General features: G+C 44.3%; 1 protein-coding gene across 1 annotated transcript in view; it reads left to right on the top strand.

Moving 5' to 3' along the window:
- Positions 1 to 19,374, top strand: part of SETBP1 (SET binding protein 1) — a gene marked incomplete at its 3' end in the record, with an annotated part of 168,749 nt that extends 149,375 nt beyond the window's left edge. Inside the window, 1 exon segment of the mRNA XM_009331554.1 lies at positions 15,909 to 19,374. Coding sequence (XP_009329829.1) covers positions 15,909 to 19,374 — 3,466 coding nt within the window.
- Positions 19,375 to 20,413: the final 1,039 nt, after the last annotated feature.

Below are 20,413 nucleotides of genomic sequence, written 5' to 3'. Positions count from 1 at the left end.
GAACCCCTATAAGCCTGGGGAACAGTGACCAAGAGTCAAAAACCCAGCTAGGGCAGAGTGTGCCTACCTCAAACCACATTTAATCACAGCAGAGGAAAGCCTTTCTAGTCTCACAGCCATTGTCTGCACTTGACTGAGAGGGCTGAGTAATGCGTTGCTCGTTAAAGGTGTGGTGATGGGATTAAGCCTCTCCAGAAACACCGCACGTGGAGCAGAGGTGCTCTTATTGGAAATAACCTATAGAAGAAGCAGGAGCAAAGGATGCCCAGAGGCAGGTGATGGTGCTTCTCTGTGGGCAGCGGGCAGCTGGCTCGGTTGCATTCTTCCTGTGGCCAGCTGCTGTACCCTGTGGTTAACAGAATATCCATAACTTGAGATTTTACTGATGAGCAAACCTCAAAAGACCGAATCAAAGTTTGAACAAGAAGCTAGAAGTGTGGTCATCTGAACAGCACGACCAGCTCGAATCCTGGTAACAGATTTTCTCTGTTTTCAAATGCCCATTTGTATAATGCAGCATTATCAGGGAGAGTACAAGGAAATGTTAACCTCTGTTAACTTACAAAAAAAGACTGGGTTTAAATTTGAATTGCGTGCATAAGTCTGTTCTTTGTTTTTGTTTTCAAAATACTTTTATTTGCCTGGGAAGGATGAAGAAAAGGCACAGAGACTGTGGTGTATCCGAGATTATCTCTTTGCTCTTCCATGGTTTACCTCAAAAAGGAAAGAGAAGTCTTCCATTCAAGAACAATTAAAATTAAGACTTTGTGATGTTATAGCTTAATGGTGAGGAATGAAAAATTCCCTGCTTCAGGCAGGAGGGATGACATTAGGCAACCCCCAAATAAATCACAATTTACTGTATTCAAAATGAGTTTTCAAAGAACTTCAAGGATCTCTATGCAATAAAAAAAAAAAGGAAAATAAAAAGTGGAAATCTCGAAAGCTTTGTCAGGAACAGGTTGGGCCTCTGTACGTTTTATTGGTCAGGAAATGTTTCCGAAAGACTTTTGTAAAGGCACAGTTCAGCCCTTTTGAGTCTGATATGGAGCAGCAGGAGAGGGGTTAAATGTGCATTACGGGACACTGACGTAAATTAGGCTATATTCATCCTGCCTCCGTTTAGATGCCTAATTTAGGTGCCTGAATTAGCTGCTCGGGTGCCCTATATAGTCAGTGGAGTAGGTTAGCATGCTCTGATGTCCTCTCTGGAGGCCTCACGGACTGTATAGGGAACCCAGGCTCCTAAACCAGGTGTTGGTCAGAGTTTGGTGGCCAGAGCCGCGCTCTGCAAATACTCTGATCTGACTGATGAGCTGCACCAAGCTTTTCTGCAGATGGGGCTGGAGGCCCAATTCCTGCAGTATTTTAATAGGTGTTATTCCAAACCTGATCCCATACCTGACCAGGTCGCTCCAAGCTACAGCCTTGGTAACAAACAGCTCAGTCATGTGGAGGAAACTTGGATTTGAATCCTGACCTGAATCTCTTATTTTACTTCCGGCTCTAGAATTTACTTTCTGTGGTTCCCAACTAAAAACACTGTTTCTGGAGGGCAGGAGCTGAAAGCACAAAGGCTTCGCTTTAATCGCAGCCTTTTTCCTATCTCACTCAAAGCAAAACCCTGGTGAGCAGCAGACAGCCCTGCTGAGCTGTAGCCTCTGTCTGAATTGTCCCCTCCTTTTCAGACAGGAGAAGCATGACAAGTCTGCAAGGGAAGGAAATCTAATTATATTGCACATGTTCTAATTTAAGTTGCTGTGGGTTGCTGGGCGTTTGAGCAGCAGAAACACGAGGTCACTTCTTGCCTGCGACCGTGTCCTTTGCTTGATGAGAAGTGGATAGACCTGATAGTTTTCCTGGTGTAATTACCTTAAGGGTGGATGACTGGGGATCTTCCCCACAGTCTGGGATTTTCTTCTGTGAGGAAAAAAGCCCTTCTTTAAAATTAAACACCCACCAACACACTCATACACAGAGGGGCAGGTAGAACATTGCAGGTGTGCTGCGACCGCAGGTGCATGGATAATCCAACTTGATCTCACTACAAAGCTAAAGGTCTTAAAAAGCACTCGCTCATGGGTTTGCAGCGTGGAAATGATAGTCCTGTATGTCTGAGACTTCCCCGAATCCCAGCTGGCTGGCTGTGAAAGGGTGCCTGCTGCGCTGAAACACAGACCTATGTCTGTCCACCTTTGGCAAACAGGGATTCCAGTTGCTTCAGGGACTTTTGATGGCATGGGCAGACTCATATAGCAAAGGATCGGTTTGTTTGCACTTCAGCCAGACATTCATTGATTTGGAGTCATGTTCATCTAGATCGTAAAATGGCTTGGGAACATGGACTTGGGACCTTGGTCATGGGAAACTTCACGGGCAACTGGCAAAAGCAAGGGTGAGGAAACCTAAATTCTTCCACTGACGCTGGCAAAGGAATATGGAAAGGCCTTGGGCAAATCACTGAGCTTTAGTATTTCCGTCTGTAGTGTGCAGAATAATGACTCCTACTTCTTTCATGAAGTGCTTTGAGATTTATTGAAGGTAGGCTTTAGATACCAACAAAGTCTTTTTGCTTCGTGTGAATGATGTGGTGAATGTCGTTCCGAAGACCATGATAGAAAACACATGGAATGAACTTTCGTTACTTGTTTATTCATCGGTTTATACCCCGCTGGCACATGTAAACACACAAACACGGTTTTTACTCGCTGAAGTAGTATTTCTACAAAATGTATATCCATGATTCCTGGCAGAGAAGGGCATGCAAGCTGACAGAAACGATTGCCTGTTCTGGATATATTTACAAGGAGATGCCAGCAGATGGGAACATGTATGTTGATGAGACTAAAAACTTAATTTTTAATACCTACTGCTGCAGCCCATCCACCTGAGTCCTTGTCAGTCTGACAAACCTAAATGTGTCCCTGGATGGGGCAGGAGGAATTTAGGTCAGTTTTTTTATCATACCTCTTGTACCGAAGCCTAGCCTTTGTGCACAGCACTGGCTTCTCTTTAAATATTCCCTTCATCAGTAAGAGCAAATGCAAAATATGTTACATGTGGGGAAAGGAGTGCCAGGAATCTTTATTTCTTTTCTCTCTTCATGTCTGGAGATATTATACATGCAGGCATCTGGCACCCTCAATTATGCCTTACCTACTCCAGGAGTTAAAAAAAAAGGCAAAAAGAAATTTACTGTAAGAAATCTCATGACCTCTAGTCAGGGAAAACCCAAATTCTCAGATATCCATAACAAGCTGAGCCGTCTGCGGCAGCAGAAATTACAATTGCTGCACACTGAACTAAAGTCTCTGGCACTTTAAAGTGCACATTTTCCAGCTTTGCCCTTTCCATAGTATTCCATGGGGGCCACCCATCGCAACTGCTGATAAGGTCGTGTGCAGGGTGGGTGATGAATCTGCACTGATTTCAGAAGGTTTTTCTGTCTGTTTGCAGGAAACAGGTATGCATGTATCCTTGAGAGAAATCCTTAAAGGGGGACTATGCAGAAGCGTGTACATTGTCTAGTGAAAACAGAATAAAGGGGGGGGAAACAACAAATAGAAATAACTATTGAGTAATAAGTAAATATTTTACCTAGAGTGCAATAGATTTTTTTTTTCTTATTTGAAGTATGTTTAAAGCAGTCACTGAATAGTCTTTGCACTGGTGACTTCGATGTATGCAACCTTTTTGTACAGTGGTTTGAGATTTAGTTTTTGCTCTTTTTCCTACCCCTGTACCCAAAAAAACATCCAAATACCCTTTGGAACACAGAGTGTGACATTTGGATTGAGACAGAGACCTCCAACAGTTCAGAGGTTTGCATTTGGGCTTATGTTTTGAGACTGTGATGCAGCATACAAAACAGCAGAGAAATTTAAACCAGAAAAGACCAAATCAATATGTTCTTCCATATCTAAAACAGAAAAAAAAAAAAAAAAAAGAAAAAAAAAAAGCAGCCAATGCTTAAAACTGACTCCAGGGTTCTTCATGTCTTCAGATCCAGGATGTTTTGATATCATGCTGTTTTACAGATGTCTGTGAGGCTTAGATCCAGCCTGGGTATCAGACTTGGTGCCTCCTCTTAAAGTTCAGGGCCAAATCTCGGCTATTTGGTGAGGACAGAGTCAGTCTGGAGGAATATTTCACATATACTTGCCTCTCAAAAGTCCATGCTCAACCAGCACAGAGGAATGGCAACAGGAATCACAGTAACTTCCCCTGTGCCACGATGGCAGCCTGAGTGCGTTGAGCCGATGGCATTTGGCATTGCTCACACTTGCAGAACCATGTGTGGTACAACGCTGCCCATTCTTGTTCCAGGGGGAACCACATCTCACCGGGCTTGTTGAGATAGAAAGGCCCTTCCTAGTAAATCAACTCTGTTGTACCAGTGGGACACGCCGCTTTACAGCAGCAGGGAATATGGCAAGTGAAATGAATTGCTAAAAAATGTGAAATATTCTTTTTGGTGCCAAGGTTGAGGAGGAACTGTTGGGATGAATCCAGAACTGAGGTATGTCTAGGGATGGAAATGATTCCAGGGGAAGAGAGAAGAGACTCTGAAGAGTGAGATTTATTACACTGGGATATAGCCTCCCAGAGGAAGGGGTTGAAGACGCATTTCTGGAATTGCTTAACACCAGGTTGGACAAAACACTGGAGGATATAGAGAGGATATATAGTCACAGATTTTTAAGGCTAGAAAGGGCCGTTGTGATCACTTAGTCAAACCTCCTGCATGACTCATGCCAGGGGATTTGCCTAAATGTATTCCTGTTACAAGTCCAATAGCTGTCGTGCACTAATGCATATTGGTTAGAAAAACACCCAGCCTTGATTTAAAAGAAACTTCCAGTAATAAGAGAATCCATTGCTATGATAAGCTGTTCTCATGCTTATTTATACACCCTATTAAAAATGTGGGCCATGTTTCTCATCTCAGTTTTTCTAGGTTCATCTTCAAACCCTGTATATCTGCTAAACTGAAGGACCTTCTGTGTCACTCTTGTCCCCATGTATTTCTAGTCCCTGTGATGTGTATCTCGGATGCTTATAACACCAGATTCACCTGTGCTTTAGCTGTTCTCCCTTTCTCCTCAAGTAGCTCTTGGAAATGCTTGTCTTCTGCCAACTCTTCCAATGCAAATCCTTCAGAATAAGTTGAATTTTGAAAAGGAAGAGGCATAACTTTGCTCTCTTAGTGATGGACAAATGAACATTGGTGTCTGAAACGTGTACTGCCTGCTTCTGATTTACCCTGTGTGCCAAGCTGCTTGGATAGGGGACTGTGTCTTCGGTGTCAGTATTTTTATAGAGTTACTCAACTCGAGCACACAGTCAGCACTTAGGAGGAAGCAATAACAGGGCTGGGAATGGTTTTGCTTTGTCAACATATGTAGAGCAAAGAAATGTACTTAGGTGAGTTACTAGAACAAGGGCAATTAAAAGGGCAATGCTCTCAAGTGCTGGCGGTACCGCGCCATCGCTCTGTCTGGTCTCGATGTCTCCACTCCTAAGGGGAGCATGTGCATAGAAACGGCTGCATTTCTGCACAGGTTCAAGAATGTAAGGGCTTCTCCAGACCAGATCTTCAGCATAGGATAAGCCAAATTCTGACCCAGGAGAGCTACAATCTTTGCTGTTCTGGATGCTAATCCCAGGTCTAAATTTATATTAAAAGGCTTTCCACCTGCCTGTTCAACAGCATGGGTGAAAGACTGGGGACTCAATAAGCTGAATTTTACCCCTGATTTCTTAGGCAAGAAGCTAGAGAAGTTTGGGAGGTCATTTAAGCACAAAGTTGTGCTTTGCGATTCTCTTTTCTAGACCACTGTTCTCTGCCCTCTTTTTCTGGTCTGTGCTGCTGTTGATTTATGTGTGTAGAAGCCAAACCTAAACTTGGTCAGGGCCTTTAAGTAATGCTGCTGTACCTTAATAAAACTGTAGTTAACCTGGTGCTGTTGTTGTGAAAACGGTTGAGAAAGCCTTGAAAGTATAAAATCAAGGGACAATTAAATCTTGGGTTCAGCTCCCAAATGGATTTCTGCTGGAGATTCACACTTAATAAAATACAGAAAATTGCATTTTATTTTGGTACATAAATACTGGTAGTGGGGGACTGTGGCATTTAGAAGAGAGAATCGCTCCACCAGAAAACTCACTTCAGCAAAATGATGCAGTCCAGTTGAGCCCCTTTTATGATCTGAGAAATGACTGTTTTTATAGCACACTAAATAAAACCTGCTATTCGAGCTGGAGGTTTATTAGTAAAGGTGATGTTGCCATAGCTGGGGAGGGAGGGGAGAAAGGAGAGGTGAGGGACGAACATCAAAATGGAGGTACGTGTCGTTCAGAAAAAGCACAGCGATGCCCCAAAAATGTGATGTCACTCATCCTCACCTCACTTAGCATTGCCATGGAAATACTTTATGTCATTATGTTTTTTGTTGTTGTTGCTCCGAAACATTATTGCTAGCCTGGCTGAATTTCCCCCAGTGGGAAAACCTTTGCTACAGGTGTGGTGGGGAGCCTGCAAAAGCATCTGGGTGGAAGAGGCATCTTCAGGGAGCCGAATCCAGGGGATGGTAAAATCAGTGCTTACAGGAGAGCATTCAAGTTTAGCCAGGGCAGCTTGTGATTTTGTTCTGCCCAAAATCACCACTGTTACCGTCTTGAAAGAGGACTTGCAGGTGGGCATTTTCATCCTCATAGCACATGTCCATGCCTCAGGCGTCCCGGTGCAGTGCTGGGTGCCGTTCTTTAAACCTGCCTTCCTTAGGGGTGTAAACTAAAATCATCTGATTGAGGACTAAAATCCTCAACAACTATGTCACAGGGGCATAGTCCAAAAACAGAGACATCAGCCATGCTCTTGACATCTTCAACATGCGCATCAAATTTCCCCAGTTATCATCTCATGCGGTTGCTGCCAGTTCTAGGGAAAAAGGGAAAGGGATCACTTATCTGCCAACAGTGGTGAAAAATAGGCACAGGTTATAGGCAAACTGGGAGGATAAAGCGTCTGAAACTCCACTCATTCTGTAGCCTTTTGCAAATGGGGCAGGTTTCACTTTCACTGCACGCCTGCTTGGACAGTTAGAAGGACTGCATGCAGTGCAAGGGAAGATGAGCCTTCTCTTATTCCCTTCCATCAGCAGATAATTAGTTTACTGGTGAAAACAAAGGAGAAGCCCACTTGGGAGTCTGATCTGAGACCAGCTGTTTGAGAGTCCAGAACGTGTCCCATCTGCGGATGGTACACCCCGCACCATTTGCTAGCTTTGCACAGAGTGCAGTGACTTTTCAGTACGTAACCAGCGGAGCCAGAAATTCGTCACGTATGACCTCTTTAGGCAGATTTTCCGAAGGGAACAAACCTCCCACATTTTGCTGCAGATCACTGAAGTTCATCTGTTCAGGGTGAATTTTCTGAAGGCACAGGCAATGCTCTCTGAATTCATGGTACAGGACTCATATCTTACTGCAAGGGGTGGGAAGACACTGGATATTTGACCTCTCCTGCAAATTTTCATGAGCTTTAACCCGGCTGCACCAGATAGATGTTCTGGCAGATTTCTGGACTTTTTGCTGATGCTGTTGCACATGCAATACTTCATGCTAGACCTTCGCTGCAATCAGGATGCTTTGAAAGAATTAATCTGGCGGTCAGTAACTGCTAAATGAAGTGCATGCTAAAAGAATGATGAGCTAACTGACTGGAGCTCACAGCTTTTATGAGCTTTTCTAAATGCCTGTTTTCAGGTGAATTCAGCATCTCCTTGACATTTAAGGACTCAATTTATAATCAAATTATTTAACTCTAGTGGAAAGAATCACTGGCCTCAATGGAAAAGCCATTTATATTTCCCCCACCCCTTGGAAAAAAAAATATTCAGGGTTACATTGCAATTCCTATACTAAATGAAGGATAAAAGAAATCTTTCAATGCAAATTAAGCACTGCAGGCTTTTAAAAATTATAGCAGAAACTTACGGTGCACAGCTGCTCACATCCTTATTTCCAATTTAGTAATCTGAGATGTGCTGAAGCATTAACGTCTTGGACAACACCACAAACCTTTCAGAGATGCATACCCCTTACTGCTCGTGTTTCTGCAGGTCCCAGTCTGTCTTGGGATCCTTCTGCTGTTTGATTTTGGCCAAGCCACTATACAGATATACATTGCCCTCTACAACTTGAAATTACAGAGCAAAGTGGAACAGCAGGATGAGAGAGAAACCCGGACGTGCAACGTCGTAGTTACACACCGGGAAGAGTAGGTCGAGCTCCATGGAGCTATACCACTTCCGAAGGGATGGAAGTATGTTTTATATATGAATAATAAAGCCTTAATATCACTGCTGCTGTTAAGTTCATTAGCAAGGCTTTTGGGCAAACGAAAGCACACAGCTTAGCAAAGGCGTCTTGCTCTGCGAGCCCTGGCTTCACGGACATAATGTCTGAAACGCCCACTTAAAAATCTTTGCACTGGCTTGTGGCCAAACAAGGACCGAACCAGGGTTATCTCACCAGATGAATGGGCAAAGTTGTATGAGTCCCATTGTAGTCCACCTTAGCTGGTGCCCAATTGTTCTCTCCCAGCTGCCTAAACTGAGGCGGCAAACTGTGTTATGCTTAAACACGATATTTAAACTGCATTGTTATGTCGGTGGTGATGGGCTCTTTGTTGGAGATGACAGAAAAATCCCATTGTTTAGAGTTTTCCCAGACTCAGTGCTTAATACAAAGCCCTGAAAAGAGCAGGGTTGTTTAAACATTTGATAAAGAAAATATGTGCAGAGATGGGTCTATCCCACTAGTAAGGAGCAGATCAGCCTGCAGCACCAAATCCCACCTTCATAAATTCAACATGTTGTTGCAATTTGCCCAAATAAAATCCTCAGTCCCTGCATGTGGAAAATGGAAGTGTCTGAAATCCAGCAGAAGATTGAAATAGTGTGCAAATCATCCAGTCTAAAGCTGGTAGCAAAATTAATTTGGAATAACTTTAGAATTTCTGAATTATTTAGCAAATCATGACACTTTACCAGGAATGCATGAAAAATTACGATTTGCAACCACGTGAGCATCTTTGGACCTTTCAGTATTCTCTGCGCGTTGCTTTGTCTTTTCCTTAAGGATAAGTGCTTTAGATAGGTATTCTCAAAACAATTAAAATGCAAAAGCCTGAACTTCAGTTTCTCTGTATTGGCACAATTACACAAGTATCTCAGGGAAGACAGAGCTACATAGCAATGGGAGAGAAAATCTGGAAGGACCTCCAGCAGCTTCAGTGAGGATCCTCCTGATTTGCGCGAGACTTGCACCACAGTCTGTGATGTTTGTGTTCGGTGAAGGGACACAAACAGGTGATGCTTTGCTTTTAATTAACCCACTCCCACCCCATGCTGCGTCTTGCTCTCAAGTAGTCCCCCCGCAGCTTTGTGTTAATTCCTGACTCTCTTTCGATGTCTAATGAATGATCCTCACTCCTGGGAGTGCAGTGGTGTTTGGGCTTTGTGCTATTGAAGACTCAGGGAGCTGGGGAAGGAGTAAACTCTGGGAACGATAAATTTGGCAAACTGCTCTGGAAAATCCCCTTCTTTGGGATGATAGCAATGAATTTTATGTTAGTGCCTGCTGACATGTTTTCCATTAGTATTTTAATTGGAGTTAAAGCCCCTACATCAGTTCTGAACCAGATTCAGGGGGGTTTCTCAGAAGACACTACTGCTGTTTGCACATACGACACAGCAAGTGTCATACGCCAATTTGTGATCCTTCCTCCCTGGTTAGAGTCACCGAGGACCTAAAGGACTTCCTGAAACCATTTCAGACACGTGCTATTATGAACTGACCTGACTTGATCACAGGCCCCTCCTATAAATTGATCACATCTCATGTCAATGACTGCTCAACCTGTAAGCCATCGGACCAGAGTTAAGTTCCCCTGCACCTGGTGTCTCCTCTGCTTGGCATCTTTTATTTACAGAGCAATGCTACCCCAGGAAGGCTCAGTGCACTCACCAAAATACATGAAATATCTCCAACCTGTAGTTCTGATTAGAGCCTTCGAGTGAGCAGTTTGCAGCTGTCCCATTGGGACACAAGAGGAGATGCTCAATTTTGAGCAAAAGTATGAGCTGAGCCAGGATTATTTATTCATGTGTCTGAGCTAGAAATCTCAGGTTTTTCTTCCTCTCGAAGGGTTTTCTTCTCCAGTAACAAGTTTTCATGCATGTCTAGGAAGCAGAAACTGAAGAGAAAGCTTTTTCAAGAGGAATAAATCACCTGGAGCTTCTCCAATTTTTAGGAGCTCCTTGTGAAGGACCAAAACAGAGCCTGATTTTTCAGAAGGCAGTTGCTCATTGCATTTTTCACTTAACCTCAGTGCCACCAGATTTATTCATTCAGTCTTGAAAATCCCAGATTGACTTGTTGCTAGGGACTAAAGGTCTGTTATCAGCATTGTCTGGAGTACTTTCGAGCACAAGCTTAAGTTAAAGCGGGTATGAATTCAGGCCTGCCTTTCCTCTGAGCTGGCTGGTTACAAGGAAGGTCCAGTTTGCATGCAATATCACTGCCATAGCAGAGTCCTGTGCCTGAGCTAATATCCTTCTGTGCGTGGCTTGGAGACAACACCTGGTGACCCAGCATCTAGCCAGTCCAGGTCAGAAGCAGAGCAAATGCCCACATACGTCCAAGCGGTCACAGCCTCACCCCATGGATTTCCAATGAGATGCCGGCTCCTGGTTGCCAAAATTGCTGTTAAAAATGGTTTACAAGTTCCTAGACCACACAGAGGTATTACACGGTGTTTTGATGAGATTTGTTCTCACTGGAGAGGCAGGGGTGGCCCTGAGATAAAAGCAAGCACTTCCCAAGACTCTAAGTGACATTATTCATTTAGGAAAGCCTTTCCTTTTTTTTTTTTTTTTTTTTTTTTTTTTTTTTTTTTTTTTTTTTTTTTTTTTTTTTTTTTTTTTTTTTTTTTTTTTTTTTTTTTTTTTTTTTTTTTTTTTTTTTTTTTTTTTTTTTTTTTTTTTTTTTAATTTTATTTCCAGCCTATGAAGAAGATAACAAAGGACGGTATGTCCCCAGAGCACACTCTGATGTGTCACTGTGGATGCCAATCCCCACAGACGCTCCCGATGTTATTAATTTTTAAAACAAACTTGCTGATTGAGGTGCTGACTGCCTTTAAATTGTCTCTACAAGGAGACTGTGTACTAATTAACCCACAGAAACAATCAATGATGTACCTTTTTCAAGTTTCAGGGTGATTAGAATATGAAAATGAAGAGCACAATGGTGCAGATGTTTTAAAATCACAGCAGACAGCAATTAGTGACATGGGAACCAGCTGCTTATCTCTCCAGATAAAGCCTCTTAATAGGGAATTACACTTGAGGAGCCATTACACAGATGGATCTGCAAATGATTTAAAGAGGGGGCGTTGTAGTATTAACTTTGATTTGCAAGCCAGATTCTTGACAAGCTGTATGTGTGTTACCTCCACAAAAAGGTGCGTTTGGAGCAGGGGGGTACCATCCCCTGTAAGCAATCAGGTTTTTTTCAGGTGGTGGGTTTCTCTGATTGTGCATTTTATCATTATTATTATTTTTACTTATATTCATTTTTATTTCGATTTTTTTCTTATTATTATTATTTTACTAAGCTCTTGATTTGGTTGCTGGCATCTCCTCCCACTTTTTGCTTTGGGACTGGAAGCAGCATGTGGATTTAGCGAGAAGCTCAGGCGAGGGAATGGGGAGGCAGAGTGAGACATCCAGTAGTTAAACGAAAAGAGTCCCTGAGGGATGGATTCTGCTGCTGGGTACTGCTTGCAGAGTAGGGTGCCACTCATCATGGGACGGATACAGTCTCATCCTCTCAGTTGCAAGGGCTGCACGCCAGAATAAAACTGTAAAGAGGAGTAAGCACATCTGCAGGTGCAGGTTTGCGCAGGTCTGGTGAGGCAGGTGTAAACACACAGTCCCACTTCCTCGGCTCTCTGGCCAGTGCTCCTCAGTTGCCAGTATGTGGGATGTATCCTGCTCATAGGTCTATCCACCATTGCCAAAGCTGAGGTCTGAAACTCATGAGTTTGGCATTCAAACCGTATACTACTAATAAGAAGATTCAAACTTCATTTTTTTAGTCTAAGGTTTAGCACGTGCTGGATCATGTTGCTCAGACTTGTTTGCAGTCACGAGTATTATTAGCTTCTTTATGCGTATTTTATTTTCTTTAAAGGAAAGATGGGATTATTGCCCACTAAGCACATCCAGTAAACTGAATATCAAGAGAAATATTGACCAAGTCTGGTGAGATGTGGTAAAATTGCATGGGTTAAGTTACACTTCTACTTTCACAAAAGAAGAAGGAGCAGACTCCCGGCGCAGAATAGCTAGCTGCTGAAGAAAATCCCATTTAATGAAAGGGCAAACTACAAATAGAGGCAGGCACTGAAGTTTGAAGTATTTTTAGAGTCTCATAAACCAAAAAGTAAATAAGGGTAAATCTTTCCGTTTTCATGCAAAAACCCACTATTTTTGATGCTGGTCTCGGTTGTGCTGCCATAGGAACTCCATTCTAAAGTCAACAGCCCCTTGCCAAGACCCATTGAGCTGCAGTATATTATGCACTTACTGACGAATAAAGTAATGAATTTTTGTGAAAGGCACCAAGATACAGGTTTCTGAAGAGCCCTGTTTGCCCTCACCTTACTGACAGCTCTGACGTCCTCTGCTAGCTCAGTGGAAAGTTAGGTTAGCTGAGCTGGGGCTTGTTGGCTTCTTAGTGTGGTACTCACCCAGCAGGGAAAATTGAAGCCTAAACATTAGGACCAATGGGATCAGACAGCAACCCAGATGGATACACAGGGAATAAAATACACTTGGCTGCATTACTTTCAACTGATTTACGAGCGCTTTTGAGTAAACAGTCCCCACATATCCATTGCAGCCAGTGAAACCCAACCTGCTGCAGCCAAATGATCTCTGGTTGCCGCGCTGCAGAAGAATTATTTTGGGGTGATAAGGACGTGTCTGGCAAGGGAGAGCAAATAGTAAATGTTATGCTGGAAGAAGTTGCATGAGGAAACCCAGTGGACTGTTATGTGCTTGGGCAGATATATAGTTTTGACATCCCGCTTAGGAAATGGAGTCCCCCGATCCTGCAGACTAGTCGTTTTTTGAAGGCCTATTGAAATTGGAGTGCTTATCCGTGTGATTAAATGCCTCCAGAGTTGGCACCTTTGATGACATAGGCATATCTTTCTCATGAATTGTAAGATAGATGTTGTGGTGGCCTGCGGTGCTGGAGTAATGACAAGGCTATCATTAGGGATATGTTGGAAGTTGCATCATCATTTTATAATGTGCAGGCCAAGGAAATGAGACTGGAGGAGCCAAGCGATATATCAGTATTCATCGCTGATATATAGGTGGCCTCTCAGTTCTGAGCCCTTAGTAACTGCCTTAGAATATAGATCAGAGATTATTGCTTCTTTTACACTAGAGATCTCCGTGTGTGTGGTGGACTTGGAGGGACCAGGGTGTTGCCGGCATGTGATATTTTCACTCACTGCTGTAACTCTCTCTCTTTCTTTCTTTTTTTTTTTTCTCTTCCAAATAATATTTTTCAGGTCATTTAGTTTCACAGCTCAGCATTTTGGAAATAACGTGGGTGTAAGGAGCTGCTTTGATTGCAGCCGTAAGGCCAGGATCTGTGCAGAAGCAGCCTGGCCCTGCCTCGGTGCTGGTCCTGGGGGCCAAGAGAGGCCTCAGCCCCTCATTTCCAGGGCTTTTCCAAGTCAGAAATCGTGGTACCTCGGGAAGATGATGTTTCTTGTGAGGCTTGGGTGGAGGGCACCCACCTCCAGCCCACTGGGACCTCACCAGGGGATGGCCACCTCCCACACACCTCCTCATGCCCAGCTTACAGTGCACCCACCCTGGCAGCCTGGGGGCGGGAGAAGCCCCAAACAGCTGAGGTAAAATGAAGCTCAGGATCTTTGTGATCAGTTTAAAAGAATTAAAATAAAAACAAGCTATCAAATGTCAGTGCCAGTGCTGCCGATTTCCTTTTGACCCCTCCCTGGCCTCATCCCAAGGACACGGAAGCTGGTGGGCCCCATTTTCCGAAGGAGGGCATCAGCGGCGTGGGTCGTGGCCACTGCGCGCTGTGTGGCTCACGCGCGGGAGGCCGCTGCGAGGAGGAGGAGGAGGAGGAGGAACTGATTCATTCCCCGAGGGCTGTTTATGCTTTCAGCTCTTTTCTCAGGCTGAAGAAACCGGGTGTCGCTCGCCCGCGACATCTGCAGCTCCACCGCAGCTGCGTTCTTTTATTTTCTCACTCCACAATTCCTGGAAATCTCTGCTTTCCCTGAGCATGGCTGGTCCATGTGCACGACAGCTGAACTATCCACAGGATTTAAGAGTCCCTGATTACTCCTCATACGATGGACCAGAACAGCTTCATCGTTATTGCCTATTCCAGAAAGGACACATGCCCATTTTTACATGCACATGAAGGATATCTCAACATCAATTTGCCAATAACATGTATGATTACTAGTTGCTAAATAATGCACCATGGGCTTGGGGGTGTTTAGCACTTTTCAAATCCCTCTGAAGTTGCTCAGAACTGGGGACACCTCGTTTCCCAGCTCAAAACCCTCTTATGCTGACAGCTTCCTTGCCCCAAAACCTCTGTTGCAAACACCCCAAACGGGGATCTAACGTAACGTTGCTGATGATAGAAACTTAATTGTAACAGGGTGTTTGCAGGAACATGAGACACTTAGCAGTTGTTTTCTATTGTTCTTTCCGTGGTTACACATTTCTTTTAAGTTTCTCATCATTTATTTGGCATTTGGAATGGTGTCATTACAGTTTGCTAAGAACAGTTTTTTGCGGTACTAGGTGTACAAAATGAGTTGCGCAGTTTGATCCAGAACTTTACAATGAAAGCTCCTAAATGTAACAGGAGAAAACAAATGGCTAGAAGAGGTCAGTTAATGAATGTAAAAAAAATATTTTTTTTTGGCTTTAAGAGGCTTTTCGAAAGGTTACAGCTGTAACAAACATAATTTCTTTAGCCGAAGGAGGCCCACCAAGAAAAAAAGTAGACTTTCTTTTGCTCTGTTACAATCTTCAGCATAATTTTGCCCTTACTGTAACCTCTGCGGCTTGAAGAGCTGCTGTCGGATTAGAAATCATATTGAAAATATCTCTTACCAACATTGCAAATAGCAGATTATTAAAATGGAAAGGCAAAATGCAAATCTTGAACCTGCCAAGTGTGCCTCACACACTTGACGCTATGCATATGATTATAAGCACTAAGTTTGTGGGGATGACTTCTATGTGGAAATTTAAGCAAGTAAATCTTTTCAGATTCTGGCTTCATAGGGAAGTGGACCCATGGGTTTTCCTCTTGTTTGTTACAACTTCTGAGATAATTTTTCATTTTTCTTGTTTACAACAATGAGTTTAATTGCTGTTGTTGAGCATCAAGTTCTGTGAGGGATTATTTTTTAGGAAAAAGGGATTCTCACCAGGAGGCTGAGTTGCACCATTCATCCATTGAAAGGGAATATTTTACTTGTGTTTTAAATTAAAAATCAATAGAATATGTTTCCTTAGCAATTTAGCATTTATAGAAATATTTCTATTGTATTTAGAGCGGGAAAACAAAACAAAACTTGTTTACAGTGCTTGAATCTAAATGCAAATTTGGCTCAAGTGTAAGAAGACTTTATAAAGGCTTCTAATCTTTACAAGGACATAGGTTAAGGAGAGTTGTCGTTCACTGTACAAATAAAGAGTTGCAACCAGGGATTATGAATGGACTGATAAACTAATTTTTTTTCCTATTTATTTTCTTCTACCTTCCAGGTTTATGACAGGCCACAAAAACATTCTGCTCTGCACTATGATCCGGGCCTCCAACAAGACTTCACCGGTGACACCTTAAAATCAAAGCACCAGCAGAAAAGTAGCAACCAGCACCATCTTGACTGGTCAGCGAGCTCTGATACTGGATCTGCTTCTCAAAGTTGCTTCATCAACACAGAACCCAGTCGAGAAGCAGTTAGTGCCACCAAGGTCCCCGCTCCGGAGCCAGGAGTGTCCTTCAGCAAATCCCAAGCAAAGAAGTCCTGCACCAGCAGCACGTGGGGGCAGCTGTCGGCCAGTAGTAAAGAGCTTGCCATTTGCAGTACAGTCCCATCACCCAACAGCATCAGCGTGGCCGCCCAGCCAAGCAGCGCCTCTGAGTGCAATGGACTTTTGCCTCTCGGTGATCAAGAGGGAGGTGTGCAGCTGGAGGCCCCCGATCAGCCCGCCGGGAGTACAAAGAAGAAGTCCAGCAAAAAGGACTTGATAAGTCAAACCATCCAAACCGCAGACATCGAATGGGTGAAGAGTGCTCAGAAAGCATTTGACAGCAAATCCCATGACAGCATGGAAGGGAAAAAGGAGTCTTACTCAATGGACAGTGTGTTGGATACATCACCCTCGAAGCAGAATCCCACTTCTGCTAGCAGTTGTGAAAGTGACACCAGTCACGTACGAATTACTATCCCAATAAAGTCTCCGACAACAGATTCATCTGGCCACAAAAGGAAAAAAAGGCAATCCACAAAATCTTCCACAGAGAAAAGTATCCAGGAGAAAACCCTGCCTTCTGGACTTGCTATGAGCAGTGAAGTAGCAAACAGGACTAGCTCTCAACCAGAGGGCAGTAAAAAAGATCTTCGAGCCACAAAGCCAGGGAAAGTGATTGAAAATGAGTCTCCCTTAGTAGCTATCGACAGCGGTGTGCTCACTGACAAAGCTTCCCCCAACAGTGCCACCAGACTCAGAAAATCTGTAGCTGTGACATCCACTCTCCTACCCACTGATCTTCCCACAGCTGGCAAATTGTCTGAGGTCCAGCACCCCAAACACGCAGCTAAGCGGCGATGGACCTGCAGCAAACCTAAATCTATCCTTCGGGAGACCTCCATGACAGCATCTGAGAAGCTGATGGTGGAGCCTCCTTCAGCCTATCCCATTACACCATCCAGCCCTCTGTATACCAATACAGACAGTCTTACTGTGATCACACCTGTCAAGAAAAAAAGAGGACGACCAAAGAAACAGCCTTTGCTCACTGTTGAAACCATTCACGAGGGAACCTCCACCAGCCCAGTGAGTCCAATCAATCGTGAATTTCCAGGAACAAAGAAAAGGAAGAGGAGACGGAATCTGGCCAAGTTGGCCCAGATGGTCCCAGGAGAGGACAAGTCCATCAGTGAACTCAAGTTTCACAAAAAGGTCGGGAAGCTTGGGGTCTTGGATAAGAAGACCATCAAGACCATTAATAAAATGAAGACCCTCAAGAGGAAGAATATTCTCAATCAGATCTTGTCCTCCTGCTCCAGCAGCATAGCTCTTAAAGCAAAAGTCCAGCCACCGTCTAGTGCTGGGCCAACCACCATTGATGCCAGACTAGGGAAGCAGATCAATGTCAGCAAGAGGGGGACTATCTACATTGGTAAAAAACGGGGCAGAAAGCCAAGAGCAGAGCTGCAGCCTCAGCCAGAAGAACCTAAGACAGCCATCAAGCACTCAAGGCCTGTTTCCAGCCAGCCAGAAAACCCAGCAGTGCCTTCCAACCTGCAGTCACTTGTGGCATCGTCACCAGCAGCTATTCATCCGCTTTCAACACAATTAGTGGGGACTAACGGCAACCTTAGCCCTGCAAGCACTGAAACAAATTTTTCAGAGTTAAAAACTATGCCAAATCTTCAACCTATCAGTGCTCTTCCTACAAAAACCCAGAAAGGAATGCACAGTGGAACTTGGAAGCTGTCTCCACCCAGGTTAATGGCTAATTCACCTTCCCACCTCTGTGAAATAGGTTCTCTGAAAGAAGTCACGCTGTCGCCGGTGAGCGAGTCTCACAGCGAGGAAACCATACCGAGCGACAGTGGGATAGGTACAGACAACAACAGCACTTCTGACCAAGCCGAGAAAAGCTCAGAATCCCGCCGGAGATACTCCTTTGATTTCTGCACCCTGGACAATCCAGAGGCTATCCCATCGGACACCAGCACAAAGAACAGGCATGGTCACCGGCAGAAACATCTCATTGTGGATAACTTTCTCTCTCATGAGAGTATTAAAAAGCCAAAGCACAAGAGGAAAAGGAAAAGCCTGCAGAACAGAGATGACCTCCAGTTTCTGGCAGACCTTGAGGAACTCATCAATAAGTTTCAAGTGTTCAGGATTTCCCATAGAAGTTACACATTTTATCATGAAAATCCATATCCCAGCATCTTCAGGATTAATTTTGATCACTACTACCCTGTGCCATATATCCAGTATGACCCATTGCTCTATCTTCGCAGGACCTCTGACATGAAGTCTAAGAAGAAGCGTGGTAGACCTGCCAAAACCAATGACACCATGACAAAGGTGCCTTTTTTACAAGGGTTCGGTTACCCTATTCCCAGTGGGAGTTACTATGCACCCTATGGAATGCCTTACACGTCAATGCCTATGATGAATCTTGGTTACTATGGTCAGTATCCAGCTCCTTTGTACCTGTCTCACACGCTCGGAGCGGCTTCCCCATTTATGAGACCTACCGTGCCCCCACCCCAATTCCATGCAAGCTCCCATATGAAGATGTCCACCACTGCCAAGCATAAAGCAAAACACGGAGTGCACCTACAAACACCTGTGGGAATGGGCCTTGGAGACATGCAGTCCTCTTTGGTTCCTCCAAAGGTTGGAGGGACAAGCCTTTCAAGTGGCCGACTTCACAAAAGGAAACACAAACATAAGCACAAGCATAAGGATGAGCGGATATTGGGGACACATGAAGATCTGAGCGGTCTCTTTGCTAGCAAGTCCACTGGCTTCTCCAGCCATGCGATCAACGAAAGGCTAAGTGGCTCAGATAAAGACCTCTCCTTGCTCAACGAGAAAAGCAAGCATAAGGAGAAGCAGAAGCACCAGCATTGTGAAACTGGACACAAAGGCTCAAAGAGTAACTTTGAAGTGGATACGCTGTCTACGTTATCACTTTCTGATGCCCAGCAGTGGACACAGAGTAAAGATAAAAGTGACTCAAGCAATGATCCCATTGACTCTTGCACAAAGAGATACTCTGGTAATACTGAGAGTAATGGAAGGTCAGAGTCCCTGGACATGTTTGGTGAAATTAATTCCTCCAGTGAGAAGCGGGACAATGATGCAAGTGGGAATAAAAGAAGAAGCTTTGAAGGGTTTGGAACTTACAGGGAAAAGGACATTCAGCCCTTCAGGACAAATAGGAAGGACAGAAGTACTTACGATTCTTCAGCCTCTTCAGGTAAGCTCTGCTTTATTCTATTATACCTTAATACATCTAAATTTTAATGCTGAACAAAGAGGGACTTGCCATTTACAGCAAATACATTTATGAGTCAATAACTTCTCTGGCTTTTTGTCATTGACTCCCATTCTGCATCCAAACTTTGGGGAGATCGACAAGAAAGTTGGCCACACATTAAACCAAAACATTTAAAAGTCTTTGAGTTGTTACACAGCATTTTTATAAATATTTGTCCTGCCTTTGCTTATCTTTCATAGCTTGTTGTTCTTCCTCCAAAAATCTCACCATTGCATTCTGCAACAGCAGCAATTATAATACCTGTTGGCAAGGTAGGCATCCCTCTCATTGGTGTCTAATGTCATGGTGTGGTAGTCATTGCCCAGCCTTTGGGAGAACAGCCACGGTACTGAGCAGAGAGTCTCCGCTCTGGCCCACAAGGCATATAAAAGCCATTTGTTGATGGAATGGACCAGACATGTGGGAAGTTGAGGAGCTGGGTCAGTGTCCCATGACTGGTGTGGTGTACTCAGTGTAGGTGAGTACACTCAGTGTAGGTGAGTACATCACACACCATGACTGGTGCGGTGTAGGGCTCAGTATTGGGGCCAGTTCTGTTCAATATCTTTATCAATGATCTGGACGAAGGGATCGAGTGCACCCTCAGTAAGTTTGCAGATGACACCAAGTTGGGCGGCAGTGTTGATCTGCTCGAGGGTAGGAAGGCTCTGCAGAGGGACCTGGACAGGCTGGATCAATGGGCCGAGGCCAACTGTATGAGATTCAACAAGGCCAAGTGCCGGGTCCTGCACTTCGGCCACAACAACCCCATGCAGCGCTACAGGCTTGGGGAAGAGTGGCTGGAAAGCTGCCTGGCGGAAAAGGACCTGGGGGTGCTGGTCGACAGCCGGCTGAACATGAGCCGGCAGTGTGCCCAGGCGGCCAAGAAGGCCAATGGCATCCTGGCCTGCATCAGAAATAGTGTGGCCAGCAGGAGTAGGGAAGTGATCGTGCCCCTGTACTCGGCACTGGTGAGGCC

This window comes from Pygoscelis adeliae, unplaced genomic scaffold (genome assembly GCF_000699105.1).
Source record: "Pygoscelis adeliae isolate BGI_AS28 unplaced genomic scaffold, ASM69910v1 Scaffold68, whole genome shotgun sequence".
Classification (NCBI taxonomy): Eukaryota; Metazoa; Chordata; class Aves; order Sphenisciformes; family Spheniscidae; genus Pygoscelis; species Pygoscelis adeliae.
Note: the sequence above shows the minus strand (reverse complement) of the source record. Positions and strands in the feature narration are given on the sequence as shown.